The sequence below is a fragment of the Chelonoidis abingdonii genome, chromosome 1 (genome assembly GCF_003597395.2).
Source record: "Chelonoidis abingdonii isolate Lonesome George chromosome 1, CheloAbing_2.0, whole genome shotgun sequence".
Lineage (NCBI taxonomy): Eukaryota > Metazoa > Chordata > Testudines > Testudinidae > Chelonoidis > Chelonoidis abingdonii.
Window position 1 is genome coordinate 172,957,075 of NC_133769.1, and position 16,132 is coordinate 172,973,206.

The 16,132-nt window shown below is 42.5% G+C and overlaps 1 protein-coding gene across 1 annotated transcript; it reads left to right on the forward strand.

Annotated features, from left to right (window-relative positions):
- Nucleotides 1-1,236: 1,236 nt before the first annotated feature.
- On the forward strand, nucleotides 1,237-13,367 carry LOC116825363 (OX-2 membrane glycoprotein-like). Its single transcript, XM_032781319.2, has 5 exons — nucleotides 1,237-1,295; nucleotides 2,830-3,165; nucleotides 10,712-11,017; nucleotides 11,554-11,699; nucleotides 13,014-13,367. The coding sequence occupies exons 1-5, from the start codon at nucleotides 1,247-1,249 to the stop codon at nucleotides 13,116-13,118; spliced, it is 942 nt and encodes a 313-aa protein (XP_032637210.1). The 5' UTR covers nucleotides 1,237-1,246; the 3' UTR covers nucleotides 13,119-13,367.
- The last annotated feature ends 2,765 nt before the right edge of the window (nucleotides 13,368-16,132 follow it).

Consider the following 16,132-nt stretch of genomic DNA (forward strand, 5'->3'; position numbering starts at 1 on the left):
TATAAACATTATTTGGAATATTCCACCAGTGTTCAGTATTCACCAGTTCTCTTAGACAGTGTTGCCAACTCTCATGATGATTTTGAGTGACTGGATTTTGGCAGGGGCTAGAGGCCATCTGACAATGACATGAGACACTCCAGACCCCATGAGAATTTAAGCCATGCTGTGGAGCAAACCCCCTCTGAATGGCTGCCTGTCCTACTTGCCAGCTTCCTGGGCCAAAGTAACCAATCAGCAACTACAGGCAGAGCTCTCTTCCTCTCCTCAGCAACCTGACACCATTCTCATGGGGTGAGGGGGAGCAGAACAGCTCCTCTGCCTCCCTTCCCCACGAGCAACAGGGATGGAATGGTGCCTCCGCTCCTCCCACCTTGTAACACCCAGCCTTTAAAGGGAAGTGAGGGACCCTGCTGCATCACCCAGGCCTGGTAGTTTGGGGCGGGCAGGGTGAAGAGCCTAGGAAGAGCAGAAGTGAGGCTGGGGGCCAAACCCGAACCAGAGACTGCAGAGACAGGATTGTTTGCTGGGCAGAAAATGGACAGATGTGGAGGTGAGAGCTTCTGCAGCGGGGGGCCAAAATCATCTTAACCCAATAAATACTTCCTGCAACACCCCTGCTATTCCCATTCACCTTAATCCTGATTTCCAACAAACCCTCTCTTTTGTCTTTTTAACTCTCACTCTGCTCTGTCCATATCTATCCTTCAAGACAGACACTACACTCAGCTATTCCAGCCCATGTTTCTCCCCTGTAGACACTCATGTAGAATTATGGAATGTTGGGACCGTGTTGGAGACCTTCAGAATAATATTCTTTGTTATCAACCAGCAGATTGAAAATTAGATCCCCCAACATGCATCTGCTCATGTGACATCTAACCTTTCTCTTTCTCAACATCCCATCTTTTGGTTCTCCTTTATTTGTAGCCAGATGAACACAGATACACAACTGCATTTACCTTTAAATTTCCATGAGTGCAGATGAAAGGTCATTCATATTAGCTGCCAATACTTGTTTTTCTGAATTACAAAGCAGCAGTAGTCATCAGTATATCCAGGTTTCAGTGGGAATTTCTCATAGCTGTCTGCAGAAGGCAATGTATTGGTATCATGGAGAGGCAGAGCCTAATTATATAACTTACAGTAGATGACGTCGGGCGTGTCCCTAAAGGGAGTATAAAAAGGGAAGTTCAGAACTGAATGCCTTCTGTTGCCTGCTCATCTGGGTGATCTCACAGCTGAGATGATATTCACATGCATTTTCTTCTCTTGGATCTGGGCAATGGCAGCAGGTAAATTTTCTATTCTTTGCCTAAAATTGTATGTGAAACTTTGTTGACCAAACATCCTGCTAACCTGGTGATGTACAGCTCTTATGAGATCTTTGCAGAAGCCCTTGCTCCTCATTTACCACCCCTTGATTAACACCATCAATGATATAACACTTCTGGCCAGACACATTTGTATTGTGCTTGGTGACGTGACCTTGATAGAAACTGAAATGAGCTTGATAATGCTTCCTCTACTGCCACTGCATTATTCATGTTTCTAATTTATGGATAGTGCCTTTAGTTTGATTTAAAAGGAATGTATCCATTAGCTCGAGGCATGTGTACATATTTATTTACAAACTACAATAAGCAAATGAGCTGCCTAAGCTGCGACTTGCTTTCAGCTTACGTTATGATAGAGATTTTTGGTTATGGAGTGTAATGGATTCCTTCTGGTCAGGATGTGGTCATCTGTAATGACTGACATACAGGCTACTCAATCCTTGCCATGCCACCCTGTGTGAAGGAAATATAACCACATCGTATTGCGGGACAACCTTCTACCTCTTCAAGAACACTATACGTAGTATCTCATGCTGAAGCCACAGTTAATGTATAAAAGAGTATTTTCAATGCTGTGCCTGTCATTGCTGGCATCTTTCTTCCCATGTTGGTGTACGGTCCACATACTGATGTAAACCAACCAAGTAATGTTAACTTTGGCTGTGTGAGAAAATTGGTGCTGAGTGAAAGATTAAGACTGGAAATCTCTCACTTGTCGCCTTAATGGCATTTCATTTAAAGAGAAGAAGGACAATAATTTTCATGGAGAGCTTCACGCTTATGATTCTCTGGCTTAGAGAGACAGGTTTTCATGGGCATATTCCCTTCTAGCTGATAAGTCATCAATATTGATTCTCAGAACATTTTATTTTATGAGCCATCAGAAAGGGCTCTGCAGGTGGCTAGTGGTCCATGTACTGTGGTTGGAAAATAAGTTATAATTGAAGCATTCACTCTAAACTTCATTCTGACTTGACCTAACCTTTCTGGTCTCTGATAGATGTGTATGTGGGGGATGTCAAAATGTGTGTTAAGGGCAAGGCGTGGGGCTTGGACTTTATTAATTCCCTTCCAATTGGACAGATGTCCATAGGGTCCAGAAATCATTAATATAGTGGAGCTGCTCATTAGCTTAAGAGTAAGTGTTGTGTGAGTCTTTGGTACAGATCAAGCAGACAAATGTCCTCATCACAAATAATGCAATTGCCCTTGTTCTTTTGATCTGAACTGGCTTTCTTGCTAGAAACTTTAGCAGACAGGCCAAGGATTGAATGGGTTGGGAGAATTGCTTTATGAGTCATGGTGAAGTTTAATGTCCCAGTGTGATTCACAGAGACTCTCTTTATGGAAGATCTGAAGGCAAAGCATGCTAAGTATTCTCACTCAGAAGTTGCAGAGGGGTGTTGCCTTGGTAAATAATGAAATCTCTGTTTAGTATGTGCCATGAGTGGATGAAAGGGATGTCAAAATTATGTGTCCTGTCTGCCCACAGGCTCACTGCAGGTAGTTCACAGGAAGGTCCAATCATCCAAGACTGGAGAAAAGGTTACTTTCCACTGCCAGCTTGTCATGGATCATGAAGTGCTGCAAGTCACCTGGCAGAAGGAGAGTGGAGAAGGCAAAGGCAATATAGCAACCTACAGCAGGATTAATGGCCACAGAATCCTAGGTAACTATAGCAGCCGTGTGAACTTCACTCAGAGCGAGCTGACGGTCTCTGCCATCACTGTTCATGCAGTCACCCTGCAGGACGAAGGCTGTTACAGATGTATCTTCAACACATTTCCCATGGGATCCATTACAGGCAGGACATGCCTCAAGGTTTACGGTAAGACCTCATCATCACAAGTCCGGGCTTTGACCTTTCAGAAACTCCAGCTGTTCGTTGTTTGTGATTGTCTTTAGCGGCAGCGCTGGTAAATCTCTTTCTTTCTCAGTGGGAAAGTGACCTAATTTTCCTTTCCTCATTGGTTTTTACCTCTGATAGGGAAGCAGTGGTGAGCAGAGCTGGGTGAATAATGGATTTTTTTCAATTCACTGGCAATTAAAAAAAAAAAAAAAACCCAAAACCAAAACAGTTCGAGTCAAAGCAAAAATTATTTATTTATTTATTTTAGCAAATTGTAAAGTAAAAACAACTATTCATTTGGGGTCAAACAAAAGGTTTAGGTTTGACAACATGTAAATGTTTTTTGTTTAAAATTTGACCATTTTAAAATGTGTTTGATTGCTTTTACTAAAACAAAAGGAAATTTTGACACAGTCATTTTGAACTGAAAAAACGGGTTTTGTTTAGAAAGTCAAAACAAAAGATACAGATTTGTAAAGGTTTTTTTTACTGAAACTCTCTGGAAAACTGAAGGAAGAAAAAGTGTGGAGGAGTAGAAGGGGCTGGAAGAAAGGCTTTCATCTTTCTGGTGGGAAGGAAACAAGTGGACCCATGATTAATTCCTAAACCCAAAGAGACAAATTATGGGAAGAAACCAATTTTAATGTTTTAGGTAGTAGGGAGGGAGATGTGCTTTTAAAAATTACTGGATTGTTTGTAACAGGATACCATTAATTGTGCACAAATATCTTTTCTATTTATCCTGTAAACTCAGGAACAGAGACCCTGCCCATGCAAGTCTTTTCTCTTACCATTCAAACTAGGGGAGATTTTCTCCAGAGCACTCAACCCTATATTCTATGTTGCTCTCATCTGCCCCTCAGCAAACTTCTCCTTCTGAAAAGTATTTATTTTCTGTTAATGCACGTGCTCTCGGGAGCATTTGTTTCTGTGGTTTAGGTCATAATGTATATAGTGAAACCTCACCATTGTTCACTTCTCTAATTGGCAAGCATTAGTGTTTGCAGTTTCTGAGCATTATCTGGTGGTTTTGTTCTACTTTTGAACAAAAATCTACTGGCTGAATGTTGTTGTTTGGTCTGATATGAGCAAGATGTCTTTTTATTTTTAACATTATACTACTACTTTTACATAAATAGTGAAGGGTTGTTATAAATAAATTAAACAATACTAGTTAAAATAGATAATGGTGAGTCCTGCCATATGGAATGAGACCAATAGCCCTTCCATGGTAGCTGGTAGCAGATGCTTCAGAAGAAGGTATAAGATCCATATATGTAACAATTACATCATAATATGCGTTTGGGTTAGGAGAAACCTCCCCACAAGCACTTTGTGGTTGGTTTGTGAACCATGAGAGTTAATATCCCTTTAAAATCTTAATTTTATTATTGTGTAACTGAGAAAACTTTTATATCAGGAAGTGACCAGAGATCTCTTCATTACGTGGGTGCCAAATGTTAATTATAGTTTGGGGATAATCACATGTCTCATTCTTACTGGAATCCCACATTTCCTTTTCCCCATATTAACTAAAAGCTAAAGTTTTTGTACTGAGAACTTAGTCAGAGGATACATTCCAGCAAATGTGGGAGAGACACTAGGGCCGGCTCCAGGTTTTCTGCTGCCCCATGCAGCCGAAAAAAAAAAAAAAAAAGCCGGGGCAGCACAATCGCACTGCTCCGTTCTTCAGCAGCAGTTCAGCAGTGGGTCCTTCTCTCCCTCTCTTCCTCTTTGGCTGCACTTTTGCACTTTGAGGAAGAGAGGGACTGAGGGGCTTGCCGCCGAAGACCTGGACATGCCGCCACAATAGTGGGCAGAGTTCTGCCCCTTTATACTGGCCGCCCCAAGCACCTCCTTCTTTAGCTGGGGCCTGGAGCTGGCCCTGAGAGACACAGTCTGAGGGCCAGAGGTCTCACTCAGGTACAGAAAAGGGGAATTCTGCTCCCATGTAAATGATGGCTTTAATGGGTGGAACTGCTGAATCAGATCCGAGATACATTAACTTGACTCTTTGTTCTCCAGTGAATGGATTGAATTCTGTATGGTTTACTGCATGTGGGTCTTTCAGATGAAACTGTACAAGCCCAGGTCCTGACTGGTCTATGTGAGTGTTAAGATCCCAAGGTGTTCTTGATAAGAGCAGGGATTTGTCCTGATACTGGTGACCAAAATTCTTTCTCTCCTCTCACTCCTGTATGTAAACCTTATGGTTACCATCATCTGCTACAGAGAGAGCTGCATTTCTGAGGAGCTTTTTGTATCCAATAGAGTTTATAAACTACTTAGGGATTGAATCCTAGAATATCAGGGTTGGAAGGGACCTCAGGAGGTCATCTAGTCCAACCCCCTGCTCAAAGCAGGACCAATCCCCAGACAGATTTTTGCCACAGATCCCTATGATGGTCCCCTCAAGGACTGAACTCCAACCCTGGGTTTAGCAAGCCAATGCTCAAACCACTGAGCTATCCCTCCCTGTAGGGTGAGATAACAACTTCTAATTTGAAAAAATAGCAGTAGAGATTGTGTTATCCTGGTTGGTAGGACTTCACCCTCACAGAGTAAATATTGTTCTACATCACTCACTTGCCCACCCTGTGAAGGAAGACGGGTTTGAGGCTAAACCAGCAGGTGACTATTAAAAAAAGATGTTGGAAAAGACTCTAGTTATGTTCATAGAGCCACTGAGCTAGGGCTGGCAAATACTGGCTATCGTCCAGGCAGTTTACAAGAACACTTAATAATTCCAGCCAGGAACAGGCCAGGGAATGGTTTGTTTTAAATGTTTAAACTTTCTAGGTGTTCGACTAGGACTGTAAGATGTCTCCTTATCAGGGACGTTAGTTATTGATGGATCATACACACAAGAATCTTATCACTGTTTAATACATAATGCAAACATACCTTTTCTGAAATATATAAAATAAGATTTAGCACTTGGATGGATTCCAGATCATATCCTAAGGTCTTTTCCCCTTGTTTCACATCCAGCGCTATCCTCAAAAATTATTTTGCACTCTCTGTCCAAATAGATTACAAATCGTTTAGTCTGTGCTGAGTGTCCCCAGCACAGGCACCTCATTTTGCATAATTCATTTGCCTCTGTCTCAAAGCTACTTAAAGCCCTGATTTATGTATTTATTTTCATTGCTAGTAATTGGGGGTTAACATGTTTAATAAGGTCTGTGGGAGGGGGGAGAGAGAGTATTCCTACTCTCTAGGGACATGATATGAGAATGGACCCAAAGGCTTTCTGAAACCCTCAGTAACTCACAGCAAGGTGCAAATCAATTTATGGAGATCCCAGCTTGCACTTAAATTGTCATTTTACTTGCCCTGGAAGGGTTGGTGGAGATTACAAGGGATTTTACCTTCTAGTGATTACCTGTATATTTCATATATGCGTTATTTCCCATGTTGCCACCGTAATTTCTTTCTACCTGTTTAAGGGAAGTGAAGTCAAATCAGATGGTGTAAACCATACATGCAGGAAGCATAGATACGGGGGAATGGATAGGTTTTCAGGTGGGAATTTCAAAGCTGCCTTGCTAAAACAGGATGGAGAAACCTTGTGGAAAAGGTAGTGTGTAGAAGACACTTCTTTAGTTTAGAAAACCTCCGAGCATCCTCTCCAACATGTTTTTTTATTACATGATCTCTTTCAGAATTAAAGATCTACAAACTAGTACTAAAGAAGAGTAAATAGAAGTTGCCAAAGATGAAATCTGAGGGAGAGAAACAATTGTTAACTAGCGGCTAGGGAGAATCAAGATTGGCCATTTTACAGAATCCTTTAGGAATTACATGTATCTAGATATGTTATAAATAGCTTACACATAAATGAAGATCTCAAAGCATGGCGGATAAGTACTATCCCTATTTCATAGATGGAGAAAATGAGGCGCAAAGAAATTGAGTTACTTGCTAAAGGCCATGCAGTGAGTCAATGAAAGAGGCACTCCCAATTCATGTCTACAGCTACTACATACAATTGTAAGGCCTTAAATAAGACCCAGTCCTCTTCTCATTTGAAGTCAGTTGCAAAACTTCCAGTGACATCAGTGGGATCAGGGACAAGCCCTTAGAGTAGATCATATTCTTTGTAGCTAAGTGTCCTATTTATTATTTAATAACAGACAAAAAAATTAAATAGAACCAAAGTTATCAAGTGTTAGTAAAGATGAATGAAACATTTTTCATCCTCTGTATATTGGAGTTGGAGAGCTAATTAGGCAGGGACTTGGTGAGATCAGCTGTATAGGTCTTCTGTGATGATCACTCTTCGGTCTAATATGGGTAGGCAGGGGATGGTCTAGTCAGAATTGGAAAGAAATGAGATTTGAGACAATAGTTCTATTCCATGCTACCATTTACTTGTATCTGTGCCGGCAAGTCTCCGAGCCTGGCTCTACAGACTCCAGTTCGCGCTATAGCACTAAAACTGGCCATGTAGACTTCCCTTCCCCTTCCTGGGGTACCAGAGCTTGTTCTCCAGCCTGAGCCATAATGTCTAGGCAGCTATCTGTAGTGCCGTAACGCGAGTCTAAGTCCACAACCTGAGGCTCTGAAACTTGCTGCCACCTTATTTTGCTGCTGTGTAGATGTATGTGACTTTAGGCAAGCTCTGATACCTCTGTGCCTCAGTGACTGCTCTGTGAGCTGAAGACAGTCACACCTACCTGACTTGGCAAAATGATTTGAAATGGGAGGTGCCATATAAGTGCTGTGTATTATTATACATTCTTGTAAATGCATCTTTGCTGATGCTCCACTAAAGCCCTCCCAGTGGAACATTGCAGGAAACATTGGCCCATGTGATCTGTGTAGGTTTTGCTTCACTGTTTCTGGATGTCACAATCCAGTATTTGAAGCCGACGCAGTGGGCGGAGGTAGTCAAAAACTGTTATTTTTATGTACCCTGTGAAAAAAAGAAGAAGTTCAAAGAGTTATTTGTGAACCGAAACAGAATGCTCTTTGTGAGACTGAGCCCTTCGATTTCCAGACTTACATGGGAGACTTTGAGAAGTTCCAGCTGAAATCCCCATTGGCTCTGACACTGCAGTTTTAAGAAAAACGCTATTGTAATTTATCAGCACTATCAGTTGGGTAATGTGACAGTCTCTCTCTTGATCAGTGATGCGGGGAAGTGAGAAGCTGATGGTGAAGTCTCATGAGCAAGCACAACCACAGTAAATAAATTAAGTACGACTTGGAAAAACTACTCATGTCATAGAATCTAATTTACGTGAAATTCATTGTAGGGATAGAGACATAAGATAAAAAATAGGATCAGCTTAGTGTCTGTTCCAGAATGTCTCTGTCTCTAACTCTGAATATGGAGTGGCTGTAGCCTCTCCATTATTAAGGTTGCCACATGATGTCCTAGTTTTGCTCTCCTACCACTATGGCTTGGAAAATTCATCCAGTCTTATCAGGTGCATATTGAATGGTACGGTATTGGCAGGAGCCAATATAATCTTGACTGATCCCACACTTTTTTTTCTTTAAGTTAATTTCTTGTCTGTTCCATGGATATGATTTTTTAAGAATAATATCGTCATTTACCTGTGCAAGAGAAAGCAATGGTTTATAAAGCACTCAAGAACCTGGGAATTTCCAAAAATAAAAATGTTTGTTTAAAAATTGGTACAGTTGCTAACGATGACAATGAAGTTATCGATCACTCACTCACAAGCACAGCACTTCGAAGTTAGGTAATGAATAGTTCATCACAGCATAAAAGTTGCATTGCCCACGTAATATACTCATTCATCACAGCAAAACTCTTAGCTCTCACTCAAATTAAATTAGAGCTGCTGTGGCTGCAATCACATAATACTCTGGTCAAGATTTTCAAAAATAAGTGCCTACATTTGGGCTCCTAATCCCATATTTAGGCTCTAACCTTGCACAGATGCATCACTTACATGAGTTGTCACACTGAAAGTTGTGGAACTATTCACATGCGTGAAGTTACGTGCCCGCATAAGTCTTGGCAGGATGGGGGTATCGGAATAAGTGAATTGGTTTTTCCAAGTGCTGAGCACTCATCAGCTCCTGTTGAAGTTAATGGGAGCTGCTGATGCTCACTCAGCACTGGTGAAAACCAAGCTACTTAGGTTTCTAAATCCGTATTTAGCCACCTAACTTCAGGAACCCATTTTTGTAAATCTTGTCCTTAATAATAATAATCTCTAAATATAAACACACCCTAAATGTCATGTAAAAGAAATGGGGAAAAAAATGTATGTGCACATTAATGGCACACACTGATCAGCTGCACGTACAAGACCACATAAATATGCAGTAAATGTTATCATACACTGATTGGAAGTTATCTGTGTGGGGAAGCTTGCACTACTTCTGTATAAACAGAGAACTTCAGTTGCAGGGCTGAGAGCTTCAGAATCTTTCATCTAGCAATAATTCCCCTTAAAAAATTAAACAGAAAAGAAATAGAAATCTGACTGAGTGGAGTTGATCACTAAGTTTAGAGCTACATTTGATTTCTTTCTTCCCATGGACAGCACCTGCTGCTTTTTATCAGCTCTAACTCTAACATCTAACTGTCTGGGGTGGTCTGAATGGATCATTAAATGACAGGTTGAAACCGGCCCATATTAGTTGAGGATACAGGAAAAAATGTGGATAGATAGAAGCTCTTACCTGTGAGACAGACAGACAGAGTGAGTGAGAGAGACAGAGACAGACCTGGTAACGCTGTGTTCTAGCTGGCTAACAAACCCAACTCTGTTTTGGAAAGTCTGCCTGAGATCACTGCAAATACAAGCTGAGGTGCATTGATATCAGAAGAGGGTTAAAAGACTCCTCTTCAGAGACTATCTCAATTGGACTTGTGAAGCTGAGCTCACAGCGTGAAACAGGCGTGCTGGAGCTCAGAGGCTCAGACTATGTCTACACTAGAAACGACACAGTGGCACAGCTGGAGCAATGCAGCTATAGAGCTGTAGTGTACACAGAATACAGTGACGGAAAGAGTTTTTCCTTTCTGTGGTAAATCCGCTGCTCTGAAAGGCTGTCTACACTGGGGCTTAGCTTAGTTTAACTATGTCTCTCGGAGGTGTGAATTTTTCACACACTGGAGCAATGGAGTTGGACTGACCTAACTTTCCTTGTGTGGACCAACCCTCAGTCTTGGAGCCATTGAGACTGTGTGGGATACACTTAAGGAAGAGTGGGATCTCCCAGGGAGTCTGGGACACTGAAGGGGTTTCTCTGAGGGATTATTTAAAAACTATGGCATAGCGCAGACCCTGTGCCTTCATGGCTACTTCATTTTGGCATCGTTGTCTGACATTTTGAAAGTCCATGTGTCCCATGCTGGGCCCTGTCAGGTTGAGACGATAGACAGCACTGAGCAGTAAAACCAAATGCCGTGCTTGTTCTCTTCAGTCAACAGCAGACACAGGCACTAAGTTCCTCTTTGCCCAAGCATGCTCACTAAGCTACCATAGCGAGAGAGCTGCAAGTGTTAATAATGGATTTTCCTTCTTGTGCTTAACAGCAATATCGGAACCCAGCCTGGAGGCCAAGCTTGTGTCCAGTCCAGAAAATGGTGAGGAGAAGGTGCTGGAAATAAGCTGCTCAGTAACAGGGAAACCAGCTCCAATGATCAGCTGGAACCTGTCCCATCGCCTTCAGGAGGAGCCAAGACAGTATCTCATCAATCACTCAGACCAGACTGTGACTGTAATCAGCAATTTCACACATGTCCCCTCCAGGATTCACTGGGAGAACCTAGCTGGCTGTGTGATCCAACATCCGCTCCTAAATGTGACGCTGACTCTGTCCAAGGATGGGCAGGTCCAGGGTGAGTGTGAGCTTGGTGTGGGGATGAGGAAAAAGGAAGCTGTGTCCTCTGATACAGGAGGGAGAAGAGAAAGAGACAGTTCAAAAGAGGGGAGCCCAGGGCAGAGGAAAGGGAGGTGCCACCAGAAAAGCTGGAAGAGATAGATGGAACTCTTGGTGCAGGATGGAGAGAGGACAAGGACCTTTGAGGCAGCTGAGAGAAATTGGGAGGTGGGTCTGATACACCTGGGAGAGAGAGAAGAGTGACTGGTGCTGAAGCTTACCTAACACCAGGCCACAGAAATAAAATGTCTCCCACAAAAACCTTAGGAACAAACTGTTGTGTATATAAACAGTGCATGAGGCCCTGGTGGAAGGAATTTTGTTAGGAAACGCCCCTCATATATGCTGCTGCATGTGGCCCCTCTCCCTTCTCTGTCAGACCCCTGTACCCATAGCCTTTCCTTTTCCTTCTTTCCCTTGGAGACTGGTGAAGGATATCTGACAGATAGTTATTCAGAGGCAGCCCATATTAAAGGCTTGCTAATTTCCCTACAGGCCAGTCAGCAGCAATTGACACTGTAACAATCTACGTATTGGTTGCTTTGATTCCCTTGGGGCTCTTGTGCATCTGCTTCTGCATCTTGTTCATCTGCTGGAAGCGACACCACCAAATGGATAAAAACAAAGCTGACCTATGTTGGGTGAGTCTTCCCAAAATACCTCTGCAGGGGCTAGTCTGTGCTCGTAAATACATCCACGGCTGCTGCACACTGAACCCAGACTTTAAACATTGGTCTTATTAACAGTTGTCAAACTGGCCTCTTAGTGTTTTGTGATTCCTGTTTAATCTTGTTTGAGAATATGACAATGCTGCTGTAACACAGTCAAACTCAGGCTTCATTCTTCGAAGGCACAGGATTCTTCTGATCCTGATAGTACAGGCACCAGTAATACAGAGCAGAGAGAGACTCGGGAATCTGTAGGGAACAGGACTTAAACTAAAATGGCTCAAAAACTGTTTAACATGGCTGAACAACTTGATTAAATAGCCTAATAACAGTAAGCCAAGTGGCTTAAGCCTTTCTGCTCCTTTACAGGGCTCTGTGTCCATGACTTGTCCTAACATAGAGTAAAACAGCAAACTGAAACTGTTTCTGTGGCCACATATTCCTAATACTTTGAACCATTTTATATTCAGCCAATAAATGTTTTAAAACTCTTGAAACCATAAACTTCCCGCACACACCTGTAATGCAGAGCAGAAGGTGACTCAGAGATCTGTAGGAAATAGGGCTCAGATTAAAATAGCTGCCCCTGTACAGGAGCCAGGGTAGGGAGTACCTAGAAATTACCCCATCTATTTGTATGCTTGTGACAGAGAGAGGTGTGGGGAGGGAGGTCCAAAAAACACTGTGCAAATTTCACTACCAATGGAAAATCATAGTACTTCCTTTTGTGCATGCCTTACACTGTTACCTAGTTCTTGCCTATTACCATTCATTTTTATATCTAAGCATTTTGAAAGAGGGATGAATATCATTAACTCCATTTTCAAGTAGGGAAATTGAGGCACAGAAAAAGTTAAGTGACTTTCCAGAGATCATCCAGATTTGACTCCATCCATTTCCACCCGTCTATGATGCCTATCTGGGTGGAAGTAGTGTTTTGAGAAACAAAAATGGAAATGGTTTAGTTTGATTTACAGTATGGTCCTTAAACAGTTTTCAGTACAAGATCAGAGGAACCACTGCTGGAAAATACTTTTAGCAACAGCACAACATTGTAGAGAAAGCAGCACTGTGCAGAGAGGCTAAGATTAAAGATCATTTGTGGAGGCTGAACTGCTCTAATCTCTGGAGTCCCATTGGTGGAGCCATTCAAGAGAACCTTGTCCTCCGTCTCTGGTACAGGCAGAAGCAGTCCATCAGCACACAAGACAGTCAGCCTTGTGCCTTACTCCAGCACTAAAATCATTCACATTTTTTTAAAAAAGCCATGTGTTTCTCTTCTGCCAGGTTCTTCCCATATGCACCAAGGACATGAGGCATGGACAGTCCACAAAAAATGATAAACAAGGCCCTGACAAGCTTCCTCCCTTAAAAGCCCTCTTGGACAGATGAACACCTGGTGTTGGAAGAACTTTGCCTAACAATGGTGAAATGAAAACAGTGCTGGATTTGGATGTGTGAAACTGACGTCTAGCTATACTTGTAACATCTCAGACTGCTGCATGAATCACATTACGTGCAACGTGCCATGTTTTATACCAAAAAAAACAACAAAAAACCCACAAAATATTTTGTAATATCTATTTATGTTTGAATAAATGAGCCAATAAGGGTAGCTGTATATAGAATGCAGTAGGTATTTATGTGAGATTGTTAAATTATAGTTTTGTAGATTTGCACAATAAAATTCCGTTTTGTATTTCCTGACATCTTTGTATTATGGGTCTTTTTGTTGTTGCTTCTAATCCCACGAGCCCCAAGGCTGTTTCTTTGAGGCATGGAGGACGGTGCTGGATTTTATGGTGGTGAGAGTCTTGAATTATCTGCAAGAGGGAATAGATAAAGCATGAATTAACTTTGCAGTGGGCTCTCCTCTGAGAGGTGCTGCAAATACAGTGATAGAGAAAGAACATTGAGAGGAGCCAGCAAAGCAGGAACCACTAGTGGACCCTATAATAAGCTTCTGTAAGACATGGGGACTTGAACCTAAAGAGAGAAACCCAGAGGCTGCAAAAGGGCCAGTAGCCACCCTAAAGGACTAGAGCCAGGAGCAGGCCTTAAGCCATGAACCGTCTGTCACGGGAAATCTGTTAACCGGCACTAACAGGATATTGGGGCTTTTCCTCCCCTCATCCCTTCTCCATTCCCTGCAACTAACTTCCCTTCTTTTTGCAGTGTTCTGCTCTGACCACAGTTGGTTTCTCTATGTGCCCTGACTCCCTTGCATCACAGTTACAGGAAGGAGTTTGGAGTAGGGCATTCGGGGTAGGCGATAAAGGGATACTTAGCTCAGCAGGGAGAGGAGGCCATTCACCCAGTGTTCACTATGGGGACAGGACAAAGGTGCGGGGGACCGGAGAGTGGGGAAGGAACAAAGCTATGGCTGGGCCTATTTTCTGCATAGATTCATAGATTCTAAGACTGGAAAGGACCTCGAGAGGTCATCAAGTCCAGTCCCCTGCCCTCATGGCAGGTCCAAATACTGTCTAGACCACCCCTCATAGACATTTATCTTGAAGCAAGGGAACACGGAAAAAGAAAGGTCTGGTGCTTGATGCTAGCCAGCATGTCAGCAGAACACAGAGGAGAGAAGTCAGGAGAGGATGTAAAGAGATCACCCTGGGCAGCAGCTGCAGGGGCTGTGTGTAGGGGTTATGACTGTTGGGAGGGAGAGGAAGGGGGAGCTCAGGAGGCAGAGGCTGAAGGGTGTCTGTTGTGGCACTTGTGGGTACCAGAAGGGAAAATCTTAAAGAGCATCGGTGTGGTGGAGGGGCTGAGGCCCCTTTCCAGGTATGGAGGGTTCATAGAATCATGGATTATTAGGGTTGGAAGGGACGTCAAGAGATCATCTAGTACAACCCCCTGCTCAAAGCAGGACCAATACCCAAATGGCCGCCTTAAGGATTGGGCTCACAACCCTGGGTTTAGCAGGCCAATGCTCAAACCACTGAGCTATCCCTCCCCCTGAACAAGGGTACAGGGGAGTAAGGTCAGTATGGGGCAGCAGGTTTCTGGGAGGCAGATGGAAAGAGGAAGATGGAAAAACTGGGGCTGAGAGGGAAGATTGCTAAATTGAGGGGGGCAGGGAGGTTGGAGCTCAAGGAACTTTGTGAATACTGAGCACATCTTCTGAGAAAAGGAGGAGAAAACTGTCAGTTGGGTCTATGGAGCAAGCGTTTCTACAGCTGCCAGAGTGGTGTTTAACACTGAAAAGGGGATCATGAAAGGCTGGGATGGGAAGTGTCCAAGAGGCAATTGCTCTATTATGAGAGGGATCTACACAATGAACAAAGTTGACACCCTCTAGAGTAGCACATTTGGTGGTACTTAGCCCAACCTGATGCAGTCTTTTGTTTACAATCTTGTGACACTCGTTGGGAGATGATATGCAGGGCTGATGGTTGGAAGAGGAGGTTCTGGACAAGGCCATGTCGAGCTGGGTTTGAATGAGTTGTTGGATGGGTGGGAGGGGCTAAGTGCAATGCTACGTGGACTGTCAATTTGCTCTGGTAAAACCAGCGACCAGTGCACTTTATTAAAGATTTGGAGCCACATTCCTTTCCATTCTTAATGATGCCCAGTGTTCTGGTAAAGCCTAAAATTGCAACTATTGCAAAGCAGAATTTAAGTAGGGGAGAGCGGAGTAAGAAGACAGATAGGGTACATGAGTGAGTGACTACAGGGTACAGGCAGCATTTATTATCCACTGTTCAAGTCAACTAGAATTGGTCAAAATTTTCCAGAGTAAACTTTTTTTTTTCTTGTCAAAAAACATATCTTGAGGTTAACTGAAGCATTTTGTGAATTCATGTCAAATTTACAAAATCTGGGATTGGAAAAGAAAAGTGAAAAAAATTGAAACATTTCATTTTGACATTGTTCTAAATGAAACATTTTGACTTGTCTTTTTTAAAATTTCACTTAAATTTTTGAAAAACACCTCAAACAAAATGTTTTGTTCAACCCAAAATAATTGTTCCCCGCCCTCTTTTTTTTTTTTTTGGCCAGAAAAGAGATTTTTTTTTCTTTTTTTTTTCATTTTTGGGTGGATCTGAATTTTTTTTTTTTAATTTTTGTTTAGCCACCGAATTGAAAAATCAGTTCTGCAAGTGGTTCTAAAGTCAACTCGTACAACAAGAAGTCACTTCAGATTGGTAATTAGTGAATCTTTTGTAAAAAGCACCAAATTCTATGTGCTGCTTACTGAAAATGCACATCCAGAAGGGCAACAAAAAAATAGTAAGCGAGAAAAAGTCACCAAGATGTTGGTGTGAGGACTGAAACTGGGCTCTGTGGGCTCTGGAATCTCCCCTTGCTTTGGGCACCAGTAACAGGTAAGTGTAATCTTTGTTTCGCCTCAATTTTGTTTCTCAGATACATGTTCTGAATGATTCAGTCCACACTAG